Below are 25269 nucleotides of genomic sequence, written 5' to 3'. Positions count from 1 at the left end.
AATGCTTATTTCCTTTGTCCTGGTTACCATTTTCACCCCAGTCCATTAGCTTAATTCTGAATAGTTTAAACTTTCTTTTCATTGGTAAAGCTCGGTACTGGTAGCTATGAGAAACAATCTGCTTTGGCGTTCTGTATATTTCCTCTTCTCCCACTAAAAGAAGCATATGGGGAACCATATACACATGAGGGGGTCCCTCTAATTACAGTGTATAGCATTTAAAATAGTTTTAGAGAAGTGCAGTACAAATCATTATACAACCAATCAGTGTTGCCACTGTCCTTAATATTTTTTTGTTCTTAATATTTTTAATGCTTCCACAGAGATAATCCATTTCACTATTAGTGAAGGGAGTATACAATTTTCCTTCTCACTGTAAATTTGCTGCATTCCAGACCTCACACACTCCATAAGGGGCATTGATATTTAATTTGATTCCTCTGTGGATCAAATGCTGAACACTGCAATGAGCTGTTGATTAACGGTCATGCCAAACAACCTTTCCATTAAGCAATTTCTAAAATCAACAGTGCTTGACTGTTTAGTCTGAGAATCTAAGAAAACAGGGATTCCTTAGTACTACTCAAAAATATAACCAAACACCATTACACCATAGCCTTTGTTTTCCATGTAGGTGATTTGATAGGGCCAGGTAGAAGCACACAGATTAGTTCAGAGACTTAAGTAGGGTCCTATCTTCTCCTTGAAGCCAGAATGCTAATCCCGAAGTTAACCATCATTTAGCCGGCCACATGGAAGAAGAAAACCAAAGAGAATAAGAGAGAAAGAGAGAAGGACAATCTTTTTTTTTTTTTTTTTTTTTGAGAGAAGGACAATCTTCCCTGAGAGACAAGAAGGGCTTAATATATCTGCCAGTTACATGCAAATGAATTAGTGGAAAATAGAAGAGGCAATCATATGCACATGACATTTTAATGTACAATGACTTTGCTTCCAATAAATGCATTTCAATCAACTTTTCAGGTTCTGACAAAACAGGTTACCATTACTTTCTCTTGGAGAAAAACATGGATAGAAGTGGCCCAACAGGCAGCATGGAGAGACAAGGAGAGAGTTCCTCTTTATACTCCCTACTCTCAGCATAGCAAATTTAAAACATAAAAGGATTATATAATTGTACTACAGGATTATCTCACTTTCAATTATACAAAGATCTTGTGTAATAATTGAAAGACCCTTGAAATAGAAGTTTGTTTCTACTTCTTAATTTGTCAAATTGGCTGTATACTTTGCCTTTCTGAGTCTTTTCATGAACAATAAAAAATATTCAATGAGGGGCGCCTGGGTGGCTCAGTCATTAAGCTTCAGCCTTCGGCTCAGGTCATGATCCCAGGGTCCTGGGATCAAGTCCCACATCGGGCTCCCTGCTCAGCGGGAAGCCTGCTTCTTCCTCTCCCACTCCCCTTGCTTGTGTTCCCTCTCTCGCTGTGTCTCTCTCTGTCAAATAAATAAATAAAATCTTTTAAAAAATATATTCAATGAGATGATCTTTACGTTCCCTGCAAGATCTGAGATTCTCTGATTTTATTATTATAGTACATGTCCAGTTTTCATTACCAAGTTGAATGTTGGTTGCTTCTATGGAGCTTCACATGTCTAATGCTTTAATTAGCACCTTTTGAAAAAATGTTGAAGTGTGGAAAAGTTGTATTGCTGCTGCAATGTGTGTTAGCAAGGGGATGCAGGGATTATACAAATACACACTTGCATAAAATATTCCTGGAGGTATAAATAAGAAACTAATACTGGTTGCTTTTGAGAAAAGGGGCTGAGGGATCAGGAGTTGTGGGCGGGTAGGGGTGAGTTATTTCTCAATGGAAGTTGTCCTTTGTACTTATATTCTACTCTCCCCTTGTTCTTTTCTCCTCCAACCACACTGGCCTTCTTGCTCTTTCTCCCATTTATGAAGTATCCTCCTTTGCACTTGCGGTTCTAGTGCCTAGAATGCTCTTCCTCCAGATACTCTTAGGTTTAGGACAAAGTCCCAACTTCTTTACTCAACATATAGAGCTCTCCTTTTTTTGCCATGTACTAGCCATGGGCAAGTCATGAAACGTAAATCCCCTTTCCTCATCCATAAAGTAGGGCTATTAATAATTACTTCGCAGAATTAAGATTAAATGTAGGTGAAAGTGCTTTTGCAACCTTGGTGCTATGAAAGTTACCGAAAGTACGCTGTTTGTCCCGTGAGTTCCCGGAGTTTAAAAGTAGTACACAGTTGCAATCAGCGCAAATGACCTGAGGTTTAAGGCGAGAAATACGCCCAGAGCGGCACTTTTGAGAGACCGACCTTTGGCGCTGGGCGTGCCTCCAGGTAGCCGTTGCCAGGGAAACCGTTGGGCGTCCTTAGAACCCGAGCACGCGCGCCAGCGACTCAGCGCTACCTCTTTCTAGCGTTAGCAATTGGTGGAGCTCGGGCCAATCGGAGTGGCGGGAGGGGCGGGGCGGGGGGCGGGGTGGGGGCGGGCAGTGTCCCCGGGAAGGCGTTCCCGCGGCCTCCCTCCCCGACTTCCGGGTCGCGGTGCTTGCCCGGAGTGCTGCGAGAGTAGCGTCGTTTCCGTTGCCGGCTGTTTGCAGTTGGGGAAACCGAGGCAACTCCAGTCCCCCCCCCTAGTTCTTCCGCTCCTGTGAGGTGGCTGCTGTTTCTTTTTCTCTCGCCCCGCGCTGCTTTGGTGCGGCTGCGCTGAGGGCGCGCGGGCTGGTTGAGCCCCTCGGTGTCCTAAGGAAAATCGTGGGGTGCCCAGGCCGGTGGGGCTTTGTCCGAGCCGTACTTTCCCACCCGCGGGCAGCGCGCGACTTGGGCTCGGCCGGGCTCCGGAAGGGGGGCTCCGCGCAGCGACTCCCCGACGTCTGGGGAGCTCAGGCGCCTCGAGGCTTGCGTTCCCTGCGCTTGGCAGTTCTTGTTTCTTTTGTCCCATCGAGCGCGGACTAGATGGTTTCATTTTTAAAGTCGCAGTTCTGCCGATATCTGACGATGGGCGTTGCTTCTGCACCGACCTGCGGGGATTTCAAATTTGACAGTCCCTCAGGCCGTAGTCTAGAGATGATGTATCTATGGGAATGTTGAAGGCAGAAAGGAGATAAAGCATTTTTATTTTAAAATAACTTCTCACTTGTATTCCCCCCAACCCCCCTCATTTAGGAGTTCAAGATTTTTCTAATGGCATAAAGATTCAGTTTTGTCGAGGGTGTAGCTTATTACTCTTCTTAGTATTTCTGCCCTTCACCTCTTGAATGGAAAATCAGTTTTTAGCCAGGGTGTGATCTACTCTGTTCAACTTTTATACTTCAATTTGTAAGCCATATGTCGTGTTTTTATTTGCTGGAATCTCCTGACTGTGGGACAGATGTAACTGGAATTATACATAGGGGTTAAAAGAGCTCTTCATTATACAAACCATTCAGATGTATGGCATATTTAATTGTTGCTAAGTTGGGTCTCTTGTTCTTAAACTGTTGAGCCCCATTCTCAAAGATGAGAACATAGGGAACTGAGAAGTTGAATCTAAGTAGGTAGTTTGATTTTTACAGTTAATTCCTAAAAAGTGGTAAATTGACCATTTGACCATCCATTATTTAACTGATCTAAATGGTATTTATTACATCTGTCATTGTTTTCTTACATGCCTAAATACTACTACAAAATAGACCCAATAGAATAACATGGTAGATATAATTTGGGATTTGATAAGTCGAAGTAACTATTTTTTTTTCCCATTTTTAAATCTAATTGAAGGTCATTAAATCTGTCATATATTTCCTTCTCCAGGAAAAAAAAAATGTTTATTTCTTTGTGGGAGTTCTTCTATGGGCACTTTTTTCGATTTTGGATGAAATGGCTCTTACGACAGATGACTGGAAAATGTGAATTGCAGCGAATTTTTGATACCTGTGTAGGTGCACAAAGGACACACAGGATAGGTAATGTTATTTGAAAAAGAATAAATCAATTTTAACTCTGAACGAATGTTTTTTCTTAATATTGATAGTGACAGATGTACTCATTGTGTATCCTGATCCAGAAACTTAAATTTAGTTTTTTAATCTTTGAAATCCAGCTTTAAATGATTCCAACTCTAAAACTATGATTTTATAGAAAAAGAATCATAATTTAGTTACACGTCTGTGCGAAGAATGATCTTCTGTGGCTCCTGAAATTCATCAGTTGTACCTTATAGTTGCAACCTATTTTCCAGAGAAAAATCTCTATACTTCTATGTCCTTTGAAATTTTCACTTAAGTGATAGGGAAGAGTATCTGAATCTAAATCAATTTTTATAGTCAGCACTTTCATCAGTCTTTTAGTCTCTTATGTAATTCATGAAAGAACAGTAATAGGTATGTAGTGATCCCTGGGAAAGATTATTACATCAGAGTCTGCACTGTCCAGTGTTGTAGCCAGTAGCCACATGTGGCTACTGAGCCCTTGAAATGTGATTAGTCTGAATTGAGATGTGCCGAAATATAAAATGTACCCTGGGTTTCCAAGACTTTATATGAAAAAGGAATATAGAAACACCTCATTAATAATTGTTTATATTCATTATATGTTGATAATATTTTTGATGTATTGGGTTAAAATATATAAATTTTATGTGTTTCTTTTATTCTAATGTGGCTACTAGAAAATTTTAAAGTACACACATTGTTCACATTTTGGCTTGCATTATATTTCTTTTGAACAGTAGTTTTACTACTTTTTACCTTCTAAATTTCATCAGCTTTCCGTGCTTAATTGAAAATATTGCTTTAAATTAGAACACAGAGGAGTGAGAAATGTGGTTGAGGTAATTACTCTTTGACCAGAGTAAGGAAGACCAGGGTTTGGCTACAGTTCACATTCACTGTGTTAAATGGAAAATCATGACTTAACTAGATCCTCCTTTGTGTTGAACAAGTGTACTTCAACTAAGTGAGATCTGGGGAGTGGGTGTTGGTATCCAAGGCAACATGGGAAGAATGAGAGATATAAGGAGGGAGTAAGCCTCAGGGCAGCTGGATGATTGAAGTTTAATTACTTCCCTAGTTTTTTTTTTCACAACTTTGTGGCTGACTTCAATTACTGCCTGCTCTTTTGATTTGCCCTTTTGGCTGCTCTAAGAACAAAGTACCTCTTGATAAGAAATCTTAGAAGTAATGGTTTATGTTTTGTACTATGGGGGAAGAACATATTAAGGCATTAATTTGTGGCAAAACCATTTTTCTTAAATTTCTCAAATTGCTGAGAATAAAGAGACTTAGTAAATGTGCCAGAAAAAAATGTTTAAATAGTCTAGTAAAAATGTTCTAGTCATTCTTGAAACAGAAGACAAGAGTGGAGAAACTGCTTTTCTCTTTGTCTGGTTAGAAGATAGTTGGCCTTATAATCTAAGTCATTACGTTTTTGCCCCTTTGTTGTATGATTCAGTCACTGGCTCCTCAAATCTAAATGCTTACTCCGTGAGGCCAACAAATGAAGAAAATGTAGTAGATAGCACTTCCCTTGTATGTTCTTTAGATGAGTTTCTGGAACGCTATTGTGAGGCAGCCATGAATGAATATGCAGTGGTTAGTAGACGCTTGGGGGTTTGCACAGAAACATGACCCTGGGGAAATTAGGATGGTCTCACCTCTTTGGCTCTGATGTGTTGCATCAGGTTGAGGATCTTGGAATCATATCTAGTTCTCCATACTGTGAGGATAACATTTAAAAATGTTTGCTCTGTTACACATGTAGAAATTATATCTTCTAGAACTACTAACTTATTACTGGCTTGATATTTATATTATTTGTTTATGGAATAACTCACAAACAACATTTAAGTGGTAACATTCTTTTTTCTTTTTTTCTTTATTTCAGAAAATTCCTTGACATACTCCAAGAATAAGGTAGGATTATATCAAGGTGGTAATTCTAGAAAACTTAACCTGGAGATACTTTTTCTTTAAAAGAATGCATCAGTTTTAGAATTAATTATTTTTAATGTTCTACTAGAAGAATCTTTGCTGTAGAGTATTAACGTGAAATGTCCCACTTTAAAAGTATTATTTTTGAAACATTTTCTGTGTGTGTGTTAGTGTGCTACTCGTGCACAAAGAAGGTATTTGAATAATTTGTCCTTAGCTGAGGTTTTGTTTTTTTATTTTGCCTCAAAACTTGATGGCCTTTGGGAAAGCAGGTTCTTAAGGGAAAACCTCATAAACTGTGTCCTTCAGATAGATTCTTATTTGAGAGAAAAGCAATTTTGAATAGTTACTAAAAAAACAAACAAACCCTGAATCACATGCCTTTTGATCCAAAATAAGTCATACCTCATGCTATTTGTTAGCTTTTGCTGTGTAACAAACTTATAAAATCTCAGGGGCATATATAAGAAGACATTGTTTATTTCTTGCCTATGGTCTTTGAGCCAACTGGAGAGATTCTTCTTCAAGTTGGTCCCAAGTTCAGGTCTGTTCCAGTTGTGTCATTATGGAACCCAGGTTGAAAAGGTAGTGGGTACTTGGAGAATGTTCTACAGTAGATCATTGAATGTCCAACCACACAGACATATTTTTTAAGTTTCCTCCTGTTATGTCCATTAACATCCCATTAGCTAAAGTAAGTTCCATAGCCAGCCCAAGTCAAGGAGTAGAGAAATATACTGTGCCCACTACAAAGCCATGGTAAGCATGTGAGTATATAATTCAATTATAGGGGAATGAAAAATTGGAACCAATGATTCAATCTGTTACATCAATCTGTGACATCTATAGTAGTTCATAATTTTCTCTCTCTCTCTGTATATATAGATTATTTGGTATGGCAAAGGTAGAGTATGGGTCATCCAGGTCATTGTTTAAAATCCCATAGTAGATTACAGCCAGCATTAAACAAAACAAAAGAAATAGAATAGAAAATAATCAGATAACACTGGTTATAATAAGGTTAAATATTGTTTTATGAAGTTTTAATTTTAGTTATCTGTGTATGCATCTATTTATATTTTAGATATCCATAGGTATGTTTGTACTTGGTCATGATGTACAATGTGGCTAAAAAATAGAATCAAAAACTGTTGATTTGCTATTGTCTAGTGATACTGATAGGAGTTACTAATTCATGCAAAGTGGGCATTGTTGAATGTTGCAAGCATATCAGTTATGTTCTGGGGAGTGACCAGTAAAATAAGTGCCTTATTGATTTAGTTAACAGTCTTTTTTAATGAATGGTCAAGGTAAGAATAACTCATATACATAAGTATATATTGGGGGAACAGGAGTCTGGAGTCCTTTTGTTCAGAATCCTAGAGAGTGATTAATATTCTTGTTGATTTTTTTTTAATAAGAATGTAGGGATCTAAAAAGTTAATAAGTTGCTGGTTCTAAAAATTTATTCACCCATATAGTTCCTTCCATTAATTGAAACTTAGGATGCAGTGTCACCAAGTAACAATATCATAAATTGTGGAAGAACCTCTAGAGAAGTTCTGAAACTAGCAGCTCAGTGTCACAGCTATCTGTGTAACTGTTGTTACTGCAACTGATTGTAACAACAGTTTTGGTCACAGATCTTACTAATGGGATTTTATGTGTGGTATAATTATGCCAAATTTAAGTGGGATCATACATAAGATGTTGCTTTTGAAGAACTCCAGTGCCTTGGTCAAAATCCTTGACCAAAGATTTGAATGGTGCTATATGTTCAATATTCCACAGGGTCTTTGGGATACACAAAAGAAAGAAAGAGCAGTGTTGAATGTAATTACGAATAGGCATTTAGAGAAGGTATAGATAAACTTTATTGGGAACTTTAAGGTCGAGGTAATGAGTTAAAGAAAAATACAGTGTTTATTCTTTTTTATCTGATTTACTGACTACAAAAGCCCACTTGAAAAGTAAACATTAAAATTGTATTGGTAACAATTTTATTGGGATGCCTGGGTGGCTCAGTCGGTTAAGCATCTGCCTTCAGCTCAGGTCATGATCCCAGGGTCCTGGGATCACGTCCCTCATCGGGCTCCCTGCTCATTGGGGAGTCTGCTTCTCCCTCTCCCTCTGCTGCTCTCCCTACTTCTGAGCTCTCTCTCTCTCTCTCTCTCTGACAAATAAATAAAATCTTTAAAAACAAACGAAAAACCAACAATTTTATTATTAAAAGTATAGATTGCTAATAATGTTATGTAGGGCATACTGAAAAAAAGGATAGTCAACAAATGGGTAGTTCCTTACTGAATTAAATCACAGAAGCTTTGTTTTCTTGAAGTTGTAGATCTAAGGTAAACTTGTCAATAAACAAATGGAGGAAGCCTCATCAATTTAAACATACCATTTCTGGTATGTGTTGTATCTCACTTGTGTATTTCCAGTTACTTTGTAGAGTAAAATCAAATTCTGATTTTGTGATATTTCTGTTAATCTGATCTACTTTTTTATTGGTATGAGAAAAGTCTGGGTTCAAATACTGATTTTATCACTTGCTAGTAGTTTGACTTTTGTGCAGGTTACTTATTTTCTCATCATAAAAGGAGGTGTTAATAGCCACATGATTGTTTTAGGATTATGGATATTAATATGAAAGCAGTCTAAAAGAATGCCTAGTACATGATAGGTTATGCAACAAATAGTAGTTGTTAGTAATATTAATGATGATGGGATTAAACCAATATATTCTACAAGATTTTTAGAAGTTTAAAATATTCATGAACACTTCTTAGGTATTTAAATACTTAACATTACTGATAATTGCTGTGAATAATAGTGATTTTAATCTATTAAGGCCGATTCCTTAAGGCAGTGATAGTATGATCCTACTGGGTTGTGAACTATTTCATAGTGGAAATTCTTTGATTGTTAAACATTGAGTCTCGTTTACTTGTATTTTAGGCTAAGGACTACTTATTAATCTATATTAAGGGTTACTAAACTTTAGGATTTATAAATGAAAATGTAAACCGTATTAGAATTTGAGCAGTCGAATTCAGTATTGTGCTAACAAGTCTGGCTGCTGTGCAGTGTATGGTAATGTTGCAAAGCTCCACAGTCCTAATGCATATACAGGTATTTGAAACTGAGGGAAAGAACACTTTGTCAATCTAATAGTGTTTTTGACTGGCTGTGCTTTTCAATTTGCAGCTGCTATCTTAGCTTTTAAATAATAACATTCTAGCTGTTGAATAATAAATTAGTTTTATGGCATCAGTTTAGTTGTCTGTGGATCGATGGTATGGCATAGTGATGTACATTTGCATTTTTTTTTTGTCTTTAATTTTGCAAAAGCTAAACTTTGTAAGTACCTAACCTTTAAGTATATAACCACATAGGCGTTGTGGTTCACAAATGAAACATTCATACTCTGTATGTATAATCTCTGCAAATTTACTTGCTTAGTGAAACTCACATTTGACATTTACTGCCTAGGAATATGTGTTAATCATGTAATTTGTAACCTATTCTCAAGGTAGGTGTGATAAAAAAAGACTATTTTACTTTTATGTTCACCAAGTGTTGTTTTATAATAAAATAAAATACATAAGCACATATAATTTTTTTACAAAGTATATGATAAGTGATTCATATTTGTTGTTCTCTTATTCTTTATTATCACCTGCGTTTTCCTTAGTAAAAAGTAAATGACATTGGGAAAATAGTCTTTGGGTGCATACATGGTTTGAGATTAAAAAAGAAAGTAGAATTGCTGACTTTAGAAACTCTCTAAATACTATATATTCCAGTATTGAATATACCTTCGAAATGAACTTAGAAAATGCTGTAATGGTTTATATTTATCCTCCATCCAGGCTGCTATTTTATTTTTGATGAGGAAACAAAGACCTAACAAAAAGAGAATTAGCCAGAGACTGACAGATGGATAAAAAAGTAAGACCCAATTAACTGAATGTTGTTTCAAGAAATATACTCTAAACATAAAGATACAAACAAATAGAAAGCAAAAGGATACACCATGCAAACAATTAAGAATAAAAAAGCTGTTGTGTCTTTGTTTCAGAAAACATAAACTTGGAATATTATCAGTGACTGAATTTTTTTTATAATGATAAAAAGGGTTTATTTGTCAAGAAAATAAAACAATATTAAAAGTATATGCACTTATTAACAAAGCTGCCAAATACTTGAAGCAAAAATTGACTCAACCTAAAGAGAGAAATATGTGAATCCCCCGTTGTAGTTGAAAATTTTAATACACTTCTCTCAATAATTGAAGACCAAAAAAAATCAGAAGGGATGTATACCATTTGAACAATACTTTTACAATACTTTTACAAACAATACTTTGAACAATACTTTGTCTTCACCCAAATGACATTTATAGAATGCTACCCCCAACAAAAGCAATATGCACATTCTCAAGTACACATGGAACATTCATATAGGTATGTCAATATATGGGTCTTTAAGTCTCAAATTTCAAAGGTTTGAACTTACACAGAGTATGTTCTTTGTCCCCCACAGTACTAACTTAGAAATAAGAAAAGTGTGACATCTAGAAAATCCCCAAATATCTGGAAATTAAAAATTTAACTCATGGATCAGAAAAGAACTCACAAGGGAAATTTTTTTAAAAATTGACTTGATTGATGTCTAAGGCCTCAAATCAATGATCTGTGTTTACACTTTAAACCAGAAAAGAGCAAATTAAACCCTAAGTAAAAGAAAGGATATAATAGAAAGAAGATAAATTAGCAAAATGGTAAACAGACAAAAATAGGAAATAACAAACTCAAAAGTTGATTCTTTGAAAAGATTTGATTCTTAGTGATATTAATAACCCCCTAGCAACACTGATCAAGAAAGAGAAAACCCAAATTACCAATATCAGGAATGATAGAGGAGGTGTCAGACCACAATCATTAAAAGTATTAGGGGAAGACGAACCATGAGAGACGATGGACTCTGAAAAACAAACAGGGTTCTAGAGGGGAGGGGGGTGGGAGGATGGGTTAGCCTGGTGGTGGGTACTGAGGAGGGCACGTTCTGCATGGAGCACTGGGTGTTATGCACAAACAATGAATCATGGAACACTTCATCTAAAACTAATGATGTAATGTATGGGGATTAACATAAGAATAAAAAAAAAAAAAAGTACAAACAAGAAAAAAAAAAAAAACACAATAAATGTAAACTTGAGTGCTCCTGCTAAAAAAAAAAAAAAAAAAAAGTATTAGGGGATACTATGAATCATTTTATGCCAATCAGTTCTGTAGCCTAGATGAAAGGGACAAAGTCCTTGAAAAATACAATTTATCAAAACAAAACGAAATTAAAAAATATAAATAGCCATATACCTAATAAATGGAATTTGTAATTAAAAAATTTTGCACCAAAAACCCTTCTTTACTAGTGAACTCTTAATCAAACATTAAGAAGAAATAATACCACTATTACATAAACTCCCAGAACATCAAGTAGAAAAAACACATTTTGTGAAGCCAGTATAACCCACTAAAACCAGACAAGGACAATATAATAAATGAAAATTATAAACATCCTTCATGAACACAGATGCAAAGAGTCTTCATTAGCAAATTGATCCCAGTAATCTATAAAAAGGTTAATACATCATGATTGAGTCTTCAAAGTCAATGAATGTAACTCACCACATTAACAAAGTAAATGAGAAGAATAAAATCATTGCAATAGATACTGAAAAACTATTTTGACAGAACTCAGTACCCATTCATGATTGAAAACTAAGCTAGGAATAGAAGGAATTTCTTCATCCTAGTAAAGGCCATCGGTGGAAAACATGCAGCTAACATGATATATAATACTGAAATATTGAATGCTCCCACATTGAATTGGGAACAAAGCAAAGATGGTTGCCCTCTGATTTTTTTTTTTTCAGCATTGTGCTGGAGGTCCTAGGTAGTCCAATAAGGAAAAGAAATCTAAAATACAATGATTGAAAAGAAAGAAAACTGTTCGTTAACAGATGACACAGTTTGTGAGTGCAGAGAACCCTAAGAAGTCTACAAAAACTACTAGCATTATTAATATATGAATTTAGCAATGTCTCAGGACACAGCATGCTTCTGTAAGTTAGCAACAAGCTTTTAGAAAACAAGATAAAAGAACAATACCACTTATAGTAGCATTCAGAAACATAAAATATTCAATGATTAACGAAAGCCACACAGGACTTCTACACTAAAACTCCTTTTCCTAAGATAAGTAAAAAATGGAAAGATACAGGTGGTAGTCATCAATAGGAAGACTCAGTATTGTTAAGATGTTAATTCCCAAATTAACCTATGGTTTCAATGCAATTCCAGTCAAAATCCCAGCAAGCTATTTTTGAAGAAAGTGACAAGATCATTCTAAAGTTTATACAGAAACGTAATGTACCTAGTATAGCCCAAGTAATCTATTAAAAGAACAAAGTTGGGGCGCCTGGGTGACTCAGTAGGTGAAGCATCTGCCTTCAGCTCAGGTAATGATCCCAGAATCCTGGGATCGAGTCCCACATCAGGCTCCCTGCTCAGCAGGGAGTCGGCGTATCCCTCTGCCTGCTGCTCTGCCTCCCCACCCCCACCCCGCTTATGCTTTCTCTTGCATGCTCTCTCTCAAATAAATAAAATCTTAAAAATAAAAAAATAGTGATAAGAGTAGTGTCTATAGGAAAAGTATTTGCTGAGAGACTAGACATTATTTCTTTTTTTTTTTTTTTTAAGATTTTATTTATTTATTTGACATAGACACAGCGAGAGAGGGAACACAAGCAGGGGGAGTGGGAGAGGGAGAAGCAGGCTTTCCGCTGAGCAGGGAGCCGATGCGGGGCTCAATCCCAGGACCCTGGGATCATGACCTGAGCCAAAGGCAGACGCTTAATGACTGAGCCACCCAGGCGCCCCTAGACATTATTTCTAATGTGAACTCTGTCTCTTAAGTTTATTTGGCCTTGAGCTAGTTCACTCAATCAGTTATTCATTCATTCATAAGAGTATGTAAGCGAGACAAAGCCTGGTGTCGAATCTGTAAAAGTAAGCATACAGTATCCTAAGTGCTCTCTCACTGAGTATGAGCATAAAAGGGAGTAGCCAACTCCGTGGCTGAGGAAGGCTTCACAAAAGGAGGTGATATTTGACTAGGTTTTTCATGTTTCAGGAAGCAAAAGGTTTCTGTCTATGGTAAAGGTACCCCTTTCATTAGCGCTGGGTTTTAAGGTTCAAGACCTTTCCTGTAGCCATATTACCTCAGGATTTGACCAATTAGACCTTGTTGACCATATGTGTATCCTTACCAACTGTTAGTCTTTGATCATTTTCCTTCTCACTTTTTCATTTACTTTGAGGAGTCTTCTTTTTGTTTCCTTCCTTTTATTCCTTCTTTTAAATAATCGTATGCACTGCTGAAACAAAAGTTTGCCTTTCTTAAGGTTTTTATCTGTTAAATATCTCCGTTTAACAGTTATTTGTCAATTATCTTTTTTTATTATTATTATTATGTTATGTTAGTCACCATATAATACATCATTGGTTTTTGATGTGGTGATCCACGATCCATTGTTTTCGTATAACACCCAGTGCTCCATGCAGTACTTGCCCTCCTTAATACCCATCACTGGGCTAACCAATCCCCCCTCCCCCCTCCCCTCTAAAACCCTGTTTGTTTCTCAGAGTCCATAGTCTCTCATGGTTCATCTCTCAATTATCTTTTACACACAGGATATGAAAAGATGAACTAGATACAATCTCTGTGCTCAAAGAATTTTCCACTTAATATATAAAAGTAACTAATTTAGAAAGTAGAAAGCATCATAAAACGGTTATAGATAAATTACTATGGGGATTCCAAGAGAGGAGAGGTTAATTCCACTTGAATAGAATCAGGGAAAGCTTCTTGGACCTGGTATGTGAGCTAGCTTAAAAATGGGCAGCATTGATATGTTTAGTGATTGGGAAGGAACATTCCAGAAAAAAGGCCCAAGAGATGCAGAGGCGTAACTTCAGGTATGATGAGAATATTTTGCCTGGGGCTATAAGAGATACCAGAGGATTTTGTTGGTAGTCTACAGAGGGATCAGAGTTAAAGAAACTTTTTAAGGATAAAAAAAAGTCCTGAACTTGCTTGTTTGTTGAAAGAAGGATCCAGTGGACATTTTTAGGGCATATAATGTAAGAAATCTGTTTTATGTGAATAGAAAAAAGACTAAGGATATTGGTTACCAGTGACTGTCTCTGGTGGTGGCAAATAATTACAAGAATATTTGAGTTCTCTTCTTTTTGCTCTTCTGCATTTAAAAGGTTTTTTGACTTCTGCACTAAAATTTTTGTACACATATATGTAATTTAAAAATTTTATAAAAAGTATCTGCTTCACACGCCCACTATGGTGGGAGCTCATATGTTAAGAACTTATCAGTTGAGACCCTGTTGATTCTCAGTTGAGGAAGCCTTCTTCACATCATGCTGCTTCTCTTTTATGTATTTATGTACGCATGCATGTATGTAGGTATGTATGTATGATTTTAGCCCTGGTGAAACAAATTTGGTTTCATTTTGCATTTTAATATATGCATTGTATGTTGACTAAATACCCAAAACTTAGTGTTCTGTTTCAGCTCTAAGAGATTTTCCTCATTCTGTTTTCTTTCACATAAATAGGTTTTACAGAAAGCGACTCTTGTTGTCCAGAGTGAAGTGGACAAATGTGTGGAAGATATAATGAAGGAAAAGAATATTAACCCTGAGAAGGATGCCAGGTATGTTGTTTTTATGGTCTACTTTTATTGTGAGGTGTGGAGATCACACACAGTTAATTGTAAAACATTGGAGCTGCAGGGGTTTTAGAGCTCATCCAGTTCAACCCTCTCACTTCTCTAAGATGAGGAATTGAGGAAATGCTTTCTCGATAGACAGAAAAAACGCAAGCTATGGAAGGCATTACTTTATTGTGATAAGAAGGTATGATTTTTAGAAATAATAACTTTCTCATTTTCAGTTTTAAAATCTGTATGAAGGCGTGCTTACTGCAGATATCTGGTTATAAACAGCTCTATTTGGATGTAGAAAGTGTGAGAAAAAGGCCATATGATTCTGATAACCTCCAACATGAAAAGCTGCTTCTCAAGGTAAATTTTTGTTTTCTGTATTTGAGCTAGTAAAGTCTGTGTGCAAATTCTAGAGGCTTATACAGTCATCCAGTTTCTTTGCCCCTTATTGTTGGTGAAAGATGTACCTATTTTTGTAATTTTCTGATAAGCCTCATTAAAATATATTCACATAAATTTTATTTTAATGCCTTTAATTCTGAAATAAATTATAAACTTATTAATAGAGGGATCTTTTCAACTAATGAGTCCACAAGCTTCAGACATTCCCCCTACTTCTTATATAAATCGCTCGTATAAGTTAGGCATTTTTTTCAGCTTACTTTCAAATTGTAAACCTGACTGTCCCCTTTTCATATTATTATGTCAAATATTTTGGGATTTACAGAACGTGAATTGCCAAATAATGCCACCATACACTGAAAATTAAGAAAGTAATGAAATTTACTTTGAATTTTCCTAATTCTTATTTATAAAGTATAAATACAAAAGGCCAGTGAGAGGCCAAAGTAGAGATTATTAAACCTGGAGTAAGCTTTCCAGATCATCTAGTCTGCCACCTTCATTTTAGTTTTAGGGATGAGGATTCTAAGGCCCAGAGGAGATGAAGTAATTTGCTTTTGGGCCAATTTCATTTTTCAATGGTTAAAGTCAAAGAACATAGCACATTGTACTTGGAGTTAGGAGTTTGTTATATCTAAAAATGCTGTGGGGCGCCTGGGTGGCTCAGTTGGTTAAGCGACTGCCTTCGGCTCAGGTCATGATCCTGGAGTCCCGGGATCGAGTCCCGCATCGGGCTCCGGGCTCCCGGCTCTCGGAGAGCCTGCTTCTCCCTCTGACCCTACCCCCTCTCATGCTCTCTCTATCTCATTCTCTCTCTCAAATAAATAAATAAAATCTTTTTAAAAAATAAATAAATAAATAAATATAAATAAAAATGCTGTGGAAAGAGACATCGATAATACCTAAGTAGCAGATAATATCTATTTAACAGATAATATCTAAGTAAACAGACAAGTTTAAAAAAAAAAACACCTTTTTTTCTGAGAAAGTATATGCACTTCACCTTCTTTTAAAATTAAAAATAAAACTTGATTTTGTAAAATGAGGATAATGAAAAAACGTACCTCAAAGGGCTGTTGGTGTAGACTGAACCTTTATATTTAAAAGGTTTTAGAATGGTGCCTGGCACTCACTGGGGGTTGGCCACCATTTATATCTTCATTGTTATCATTATTCCCGTAACTCCTGACTCTTTCTGCACATTACCTTCCCTTTAGAAGGGGTAAGATACATATCCTAGCATTTTAGTCAAGGGAATTTTTATCTTGTTGATTCATTATGAGACTCAGTTTTAAAGGTAAGAGAGCCAGTTGCCGACGGTGAATCACTCAGCCGCTGCATATACTCTGCAGTCTCCGTGGGTAAAGAGCTAAGTAGGTACATGTTTCTTTAAGTGTAGTTTAAGGACCACCTTCACTACAGCTAACCAGTGTCTTAATACTTAGAATTTAAGGTTCCACTTTGGCCCCATGAAATCAGAATCTCCAGGGGTAGAACCCAGAAATTTGATATTTATGCATATTAAATTTGACTATTACTTGTTTTATTGTGTCTCTCCCCACATCACTGAGGCTTTATCACTGGCATAATCAAACCCCTTGCTGAACCCATGGAGAGACACTGATGTGTTAGTAAAAAGAGAAGGGACCAGATAAAAACCCAATCTAATGATTGGATTAGCTTCAGGGCCAGAGTCCTGACCCTGTCTTAAAGTAAGGTCACAAGTCTTCACATTTTATTTTAGATGACAGGATACTCCTTTCATTAGGAGTCCTTTACTCAACAATGCCTGAAATGGTAGTGAAATGGAAAAAAACATGCAAGTATTTCTGTTCTGCAACTATTTACAAACTTTTTAAACAACTTTTGTAAGTCTGCTTTGTTTGATGACTTGTGGTGTTGAATTTAGAAAATGATTAAATTTTTTAAACTTTGTTTTGCGTTGGTTAGTTTGTTGCTAATATTTGATTGCTGTTCTTAAGTGCTCAGTCTTAAGGAACATATTTACTTAAAACCAAGCCATATTATTTTTTTCTTTTAAAATTATGAAAATTTGTAAAATATGATCGTACAGATTGAAATGCTGTCAGTCTTATTTCTTCATGATTCCCTCCGTTTCCCTTCTTCTGTTTAGGGACCGATCACCCACCATTAGAGTGGAGCCTATTTAAGTATGTAGTGTTTGAGCGAAGGACCAAGTACCTAACACTGTTTTGTTTTGTTTTTTTTCTTAAGGAGGCAGTTTACCAGTCCTGGTGTATATATGTATATATATATATATATATGTCCTGGTGTATATATATATATATGTGTGTGTGTGTGTGTGTGTATATATATATATATATATATTACTTTAGTAAATAAAGATATCTCATTGTTTTAGATTTCTGTGTACTTGTCACTTTTTTCAAATCTATTCTTAATATCAGTCTTTTAAATTGGAATAAGTATGCTAAATTTTTTAGGGTAATTGATAAGTTCTCTAAATATAGTCTTTGTTGAACCCCTATGATTTGTCTACTAAAGCTGTTTAATTGAAAGTATTCAACTTACTTGTATATCAGCTATGAGAAGGAAAATGTCTTAGTAAATTAAAAACGTCACTATTATTTGTAATATGGAAGTATGTTTGTGCAGCTTTGGAATCTTCTAATGCCCACGAAAAAGTTGAAGGCTAGAATCTCCAAGCAGTGGGCTGACATTGGTTTCCAGGGTGATGATCCCAAAACTGACTTCAGAGGCATGGGCATACTTGGATTAATCAATCTTGTGTAAGTCAAATAAATTTTTTCTTCTTCTCTAAATGAAATGACATGTAACCTCCAATATTGTTAAATTCTAATAAGAATTGATCTAGTCGTTTCACACTATCTCTGAATTTTAATAGCTACAGTGCTTAAAGTATTTACTAATGTGCTGGCAACAATATGAAGACATTGGAAACATATTTTGTGTGTGTGTGTGATTACTTACTGATGTCTTTCTTCTTCCTTTCTCTTTCTGATACCTCTTAAAGAATCATGTATACTCTTATTTGTTTTATCTTCTTGCCTCTTCTCTCTTGGCTCTCTAATTACATTTTGGGAAATATAACTTGATACTAATAACGTCTCTTCACACTTACTCTTCAGCATCTGTGATAAGTGATCTAAAGCCCTTTTCAGAGCCTATATGAACTCTCTTTTTTTTTTTTCTCCTTTAATACTTATGCTTGGGCACATATGTGAAATCCCAAAATATGTAAATAAAATCAGAATTGATGGCCAAAACTATTCTAGAAAGTAAACTAAAAGATTAGTATGGATGGGGATATGCAAATTAAAAGATTTCAGTGTTAGTGTCTGTCCTTGAATTGTGATTTATAGACCATAAAATGCCTAGAATGGGAAACCTAACCATTAGCAAAGTTTGGATAATTGTTACTGTGAAAAAATTAGTCCTAAAACTGTGCTAAATTATTAATATTGAGAATAACTAGGTCTGTCTCGATAAAGCTATTTTGGGGGAAAATAGAAGATACAGTAGGGTTTCAATATCTCTAATTTTTTCCAGTCATAAAAGTACTTAATTTTCTGTAATACCTAAATTTTATAAGTATAAAGATTATAAAGATTCCCTGTAAGTATACCTGCCAAAGATACAACACAATACAAAAATAATTATAGGGGCGCCTGGGTGGCTGAGTCGGTTAAGGGTCTGACTTCGGCTCAGGTCATGATCCCAGGGTCCTGGGATCAAGCCCAGCATTGGTCTCCTTGCTCAGAGGGGAGCCTGCTTCTTCCTCTCCCCCTCCCCTCACTCGTGCACTCTCTCTCTCAAATAAATAAATATAGTCTTAAAAATTTAAAAATAATAATTACAAAAAATGAGATTGCCTGTTTTCTACTTTGATAAATAAACTTCCAGTTGGTATTGAAATAGAATAAATGCAGTTTGTTTCCACTTGGAAAAATTACAAAATATTTTAAAATTCATTGTTTTTCAGAACACATAGTGTCTTTGTTCTTAGCCTTTAAAGACCATCTTTCTTCTTGGTACTTGCAAACTACACAGATATTTGAACCTCATGGATACCCCTTCATTCATGAGTGATCCTTCAGTCATGGACTTCTAAATTAACAACCCTTGTTTTAATGGGTTGAAAATTAGCCAGTAAAGAAAAATCGAAGTCTATGGTATTAATCTATAGAAGGAAAATGGGAAAACTTGGTTAGAAATTTCTATGCTTTATGAAAATTTCAATGATTGTGACTTCTAAAATTTAAATGAGCCATGGAAATCCACTTTTTATTCTACTTCTTATCCTTATACAAACACCCAGTCATTCATCATATACGTATATGTGCCTGAGTACCAGTGCATCATGAGGTGACCCAGGAGGTTGAACAGAAGATTTAGTCCCTCTCTTGAAGAACTCAAAGAAGTTGCACTAGTATACGCCAGTAGGATGTGTGAGCCTACAAATAGGTAGCTTTATATATTTCTCCATTGTACCTGCGAATACTTCTGTTTTATGGCCAGCATTTTAGTGATACCACTGACCAAGGAGAGCTTTTTTTTTTTTTTTTTTTAAAGATTTTATTTATTTATTTGAGAGAGAGAGAATGAGAGAGAGCACATGAGAGGGGGGAGGGTCAGAGGGAGAAGCAAACTCCCTGCCGAGCAGGGAGCCTGATGCGGGACTCGATCCAGGGACTCCAGGATCATGACCTGAGCCGAAGGCAGTTGCTTAACCAACTGAGCCACCCAGGCGCCCCCAAGGAGAGCTTTTTTAATGCAAAAGAAAGGTTATTGCCTTTCTTCTGTTTGCACAGAAAATGGCATTAAACAATATAGACTTCAGTTATGATAGAAGGAGTTAGCTGAGGCGAAAGGATGAATGTCCCAACAAGTACACACAGACTATTTTATAGAAAATTTAAAATAATGACAAAAAGAACTCTAGATTTTTTTTTTTTTAAGCTAGGTAGAAAGTCTCTTGTTAAATCATTTATTTTTAAAATACTTTAAAGCATTGCCAAGGACCCATGTCCTGTACTAACTAGATAGGCCTGAACCCTCAGAATTAAATTTTGATTGACCAGCATTTCTGAGTCACTGAAGTGATTTGAGGTGGAGATTGGGATGATTGTGGTGGTACTGAGACTATCATCTTGTCAGTAGCTTTTTAAATTTCTTCTGGATATCTTCAATTTGAATAACGTATGTTAATTTTACTATTTTTCTTCAACTTTTTAAAGGTATTTCAGTGAAAATTATACCAGTGAAGCTCACCAGATTCTTTCCCGTTCAAATCATCCAAAATTAGGGTAAGCCGGATGCATCAAAGAAACTGTAAATTCTTGAATTTTAAAATGTTGATTAGATTATCTGAATTTGAAAGTATTTTGAGGTGTTTTTTAAAAGGAGATTATTTTTATTAATAAGACCTTTATAAAAGATACTGCATGATACATTATTTTTAAGGTGAAATGTGATCATACACCAATTTTGTATTATTTCAATATTTTTTTGCCACAAGATATAGTTTGTCTATAAAATGGAGGTAAGGGACTTTACGAAAGTTTGTTGAGGAATAGATTTGAAAATAGGAATAGGAAATAGCTTTGACATAGAAATAGAAAAATGAGAAATAGCTCTGAAAATTGTAAAGTGAAATGCAGTTGAGGTCCTATTAAGGACGTTATCATCGTTATTTTATTTTTATATTCCAATGATACCTACCTTTGAAAAAACATTATAACAACATTACATCATAAAAATAAATACCCTGATAATGGAGGAGAAAATGTCAGATTACCCAGTGTGTTTTAGAAACCAATGAGAGTGTACTCTTTTTATTTTATTTTTTAAGGATTTTGGTTTTTGGTATTTGTATGGCCAAAGCTTCATTATTACTTCTTAGATTATATCCAGAAAATCAACATCCTCTAAAAGAACAAAAATCTTTTATCTATTCATAAAACAATACTGTATTAGAAATGCATCAGAGTAATTTTTCACTAATTTCTTGCATAATTTTACATTTATTTTATGAGCTATTTGGCTAGCTGATATAACTGGTAATGTTTCTGACATAGGTATTCTTATGCAATAGTTGGAATCAACCTTACCGAGATGGCTTACAGCTTGCTGAAGAGTGAAGCTTTGAAGTTTCATCTCTACAACTTTGTTCCTGGTATACCAACAATGGAACACTTTCATCAGTTTTATTGTGAGTATTAAAATGAGTTAAAGCTAGACATTTCTAGATACAATATTTCTACTAAATATGTAACTTATGCTTGTCATTTTATATATTTATTTAGGATCTTTGAAAAACAGGGCAATAATGGGGGTGCCTGGTGGCTCAGGCAGTTAAGCATCTGACTCTTGGTTTTGGCTCAGGTCATGATCTCAGGGTCATGAGATGAAGCCCCGTATCAGGCTCCATGCTGGGTCGCTCCCTCTGCCCCTCCCTGCTCATGCACTCTCTCCCTCAAATAAATAAATCAATCTTTAAAAAGAAAGAAAAAAGAAAAACAGGGAAATAATGGAAGATGAGTCCCCAAGAGTATTTTATCATCAGTTTCTATATTTGCTGAATAAAAAAATTTAGCAAGACCGTTTTTTCACATATATGTAAATTCAGGATTTATGCAGTTTTCCTGTAGACATCCATTTTCCAGTCAACTGTAAAATGAATTTTCCCTCTTGAATACTGGGTTAGCGAGTACTGTTGAGTCAAGGACAGACCATTCACACATTATTTTGTTAATCTTATAAGGAAAATTAATTTAAAGGAACATTCCCCCCCCCCGTCCCCCATTTCAAGGCCAGGTTGTCTTGTGTTAGATTGGGGGTACTTCATAACTAACTGTTCCTAATGCAGTCATTATTACCACTGTTCCATTAAGTTTTCTTGTGATGATATTTGCACCCTGAAGTTTTAATTAAATGAATTTATCTTGTGAAGCTATTGCTCAGAAGCAAAGACTTTAAACCTAGCTTAGTTTCACATTCTACTTTTCTTGATCTTTTTGTGTCTTTAGAATGCCGTTTGCATGTTGGCATGATATAGGAAACTAATTAGGTAATAAATGGCCAAATCATAACTTCGTCATCTCCATTGTTGAAGGCATCATCCAAGTCTCTCCTTCCCGCAGCCTCCCCTGCCTTCACTTAATCCCTTGTTCCAGGTTTGTCAATTGCTAAATTTCTCTTGCCTTTCCCATCCCCACTGTAACTGCGTGCAGCATGAGGCCTTTGTTACTAGGTTACTGCGACAGCTTTTTCTTTTTTTTTTTTCTTAATTTTATTTTATTATGTTATGTTAGTCACCATACAGTACATCATTAGTTTTTGATGTAGTGTTCCATGATTCATTGTTTGCGTATAACACCCAGTGCTCCATGCAGTACGTGCCCTCCTTAATACGCAGTAGCTTTTTCAGTAGTCTTTCTGTGATGACCTTTTTCCAGTTCTTCTCCACATTGCAGAGAGAATGATTTAAAATGAAAATCGAATCATTTTGCTCCACTGCCTACAGTTCTTCATAAGGCCTTTCATGATCCGTACCTTGGAAACCTCTCCAGATTCATTCTCCTGCCAAAAACCAGCTCCCCACAGTCGGAAATGTGGGCACGCTGGCCTTTTTGTTGTGCAAAGCTATTATGCTCTCTTTTGACTCTGGACATTTCATTCCACCTGGAATACCCATTTGCTTCTTCCTTTCGTCCAGGTGGTGCCTGCTTATCTTTCAAATCTCAGTTTAGACATGACCTTCTCTGGGAAGTCTTACCAGAGACTTTGTTCCTTCAGTTATCCATTTCTTTCTGCATTATTCTTCTTTCCTTCTCTTTTGGAGCATCCCTGTCAGACTAGAGACCTGCTTCTGTTCCTCTCATTTATGCATTCATGCACTGGATGTCAGTTGCTGTTCTAGGCACTGGGGATAGAGCAGAAATGAGGCAAAAGTCTTGGCATTTATAGAGCTTCCATTTTCAAGACCGAAACAAAACATTCCCTTCATGCAGCGTCCACCTCCAGATACCAATCCATTTATCTGCTCCCCTTCATCATAAAACTTTTCAAATAACTGCTGTTTTCACTCACTTACTTCTAATTTTTTTCTAACTCCAGTTTAGTTTCTCTCCCCACTATACTGACTTTCGCAAATACATGAACATCCTTTGTTGCCAAATCCACTTGCCACCTTTTTGTCCCCATGTTATTTGATACTTTTAGCAGCACTAAGCATAGATCACCATGCTTTTCTTATCTTAAGACATTATCTGGGCTTTTCTGATGGCACACTCTTCTGGCTTTTCTGGCCCCCTCGCTCTTCCATAGACTTTTTTGCTAACTTTTCATCCACTCCCTTACTGAATGTAGGAGCACCTCAAAGCCCAGCCCTGGACCCCCTTCTCTCTTGAGTCTTCATTCTGTCTCTAAGTGATCCCTAAGTCCCCCGTTTTTTTTGTTTTTTGTTTTTTTAAAGATTTTATTTATTTGACAGAGAGAGCGAGAGCACAAGCAGGGGGAACAGTAGAGGGAGAAGGAGAAGCAGGCTCCCCGCCAAGCAGGGAGCCCGATGTGGGGCTCGATCCCAGGACCCTGGGATCGTGACCTGAGCTGAAGGCAGATGCTTAACCATCTGAGCCACCCAGCGCCCCCCTAAGTCCCCCATTTGATAAACCATGCATGTACTAGTGATACCAAAGTGTACATCTTTATTTTTTTATTTTTTTAAAGATTTTATTTATTTATTTGACAGAGAGAGACATAGCGAGAGGGGGAATACAAGCAGGGGGAGTGGGAGAGGGAGAAGCAGGCTTCCCATTGAGCAGGGAGCCCGATGCGGGACTCGATCCCAGGACCCTGGGATCATGACCTGAGCCGAAGGCAGACGCTTAACGACTGAGCCACTCAGGCGTCCCCCCAAAGTGTACATCTTTAGCCCAACCTCTTTAGCCGCCACCATTTGTATGTCTAGATTTTTTTTTAATGGATAAGGATAAAGGATCATATGGGGAGGATGGTTACACAAAGTAGGAGTCGATGCAACATATTTTCAGATGGAGGGACAGGTTTTTCAGGTCCCTAGGACCAGAGTTGATGATTCTGCCTGGTGGGACTGAAGATTCCTAGCAGGCATGAGATGCTTTCCTTTACCCTTGCAGAGCTGTCATTGTTGCTTTGTTTAAGCACCCTCCTGGTCCTTCCTGACCCTCCTGGGGATGTCTCCATGCCGTGGCTGCTCCCCGATATAAATAATGAAACTGGGTCAGTATAGTCCCAGTGTACCTATCCTTTACTATAGACACTGAGACCGTATATTCATCCTGTGAGCTGGGAAAAGACCCTTCTCTTGGGTCAAGCTCAGCCAGTCTCTTTTATTAGGGGTTGGGCATTTTGAACAGATTTTTAATCCAAATCTGCATCTTCTTTTTCCCTGTTCCCCAGGTCTTTTTTTCTCATCTGGTTGCTAGGGAACTGTTTTTCCCCCATTAGTCTTGTTTGATTTCCTCCTCTAAATCTCTTATTAACTTTTAGCATAGTGTCTAAACTCCTGAGACTTCACTAATAGTTTCTGATATTTGTTTTCTCTATGAAATACATGCTTATTTAATGCTGCCCATTGAACATAAATATAAAAAGGAAGAAATAAACTCTTCATGCCCCCAAATAAAGCATTTTACCTATTTAAATAAATATAGGAGTGTGGTAGGTAGGAAAACGGTGCAAAATGACCTCTAATTATGGTTAATTTTTCCCCTAATTATGGGTAATGTGAGTATCTTTGGACACTGTTGATCTCAGTGCCCTCAGCACCAACATCTTGTTTGGCTTGTCTAAGAAGAGCATCACAGTAATATCTGAGGTACAAAAGTCATCATAGGACCTTCTCAGTTGCCTTGTTTCTATCAGTTCAGATCCATAAGAGCTGTAAATCATCCTAGAAATGGTGAAGCTTATGCTTTTCAAATTTCTTGAAATATTTATTTACTTATTTAAAGATTTTATTTATTCATGAGAGACAGAGAGAGAGAGACAGAGAGGCAGAGGGAGAAGCAGGCTCCCAAGGAGCAGGGAGCCCGATGCGGAACTCGATCCCAGGCCCCTGGGATCATGACCTGAGCCGAAGGCAGACGCTTAACCATCTGAGCCACCCAGGC

General features: G+C 36.6%; 1 protein-coding gene across 1 annotated transcript in view; it reads left to right on the top strand.

Moving 5' to 3' along the window:
- Positions 1-3800: 3800 nt before the first annotated feature.
- The window catches only part of ELMOD2 (ELMO domain containing 2), a 33505-nt gene continuing 12036 nt past the window's right edge, over positions 3801-25269 (top strand). The window contains exons 1-7 of the mRNA XM_021679333.1: positions 3801-3942; positions 5861-5889; positions 14604-14701; positions 14941-15070; positions 17750-17883; positions 20353-20421; positions 21193-21326. Of these exons, the coding sequence (XP_021535008.1) occupies positions 3801-3942; positions 5861-5889; positions 14604-14701; positions 14941-15070; positions 17750-17883; positions 20353-20421; positions 21193-21326 (736 nt within the window). The remainder of the gene's footprint in view (positions 3943-5860; positions 5890-14603; positions 14702-14940; positions 15071-17749; positions 17884-20352; positions 20422-21192; positions 21327-25269) is intronic.

This window comes from Neomonachus schauinslandi, chromosome 2, assembly GCF_002201575.2.
Source record: "Neomonachus schauinslandi chromosome 2, ASM220157v2, whole genome shotgun sequence".
Taxonomy (NCBI): Eukaryota; Metazoa; Chordata; class Mammalia; order Carnivora; family Phocidae; genus Neomonachus; species Neomonachus schauinslandi.
The sequence above is the reverse complement of the archived record's forward strand: the minus strand, read 5'-3'. Positions and strand labels throughout refer to the sequence as shown.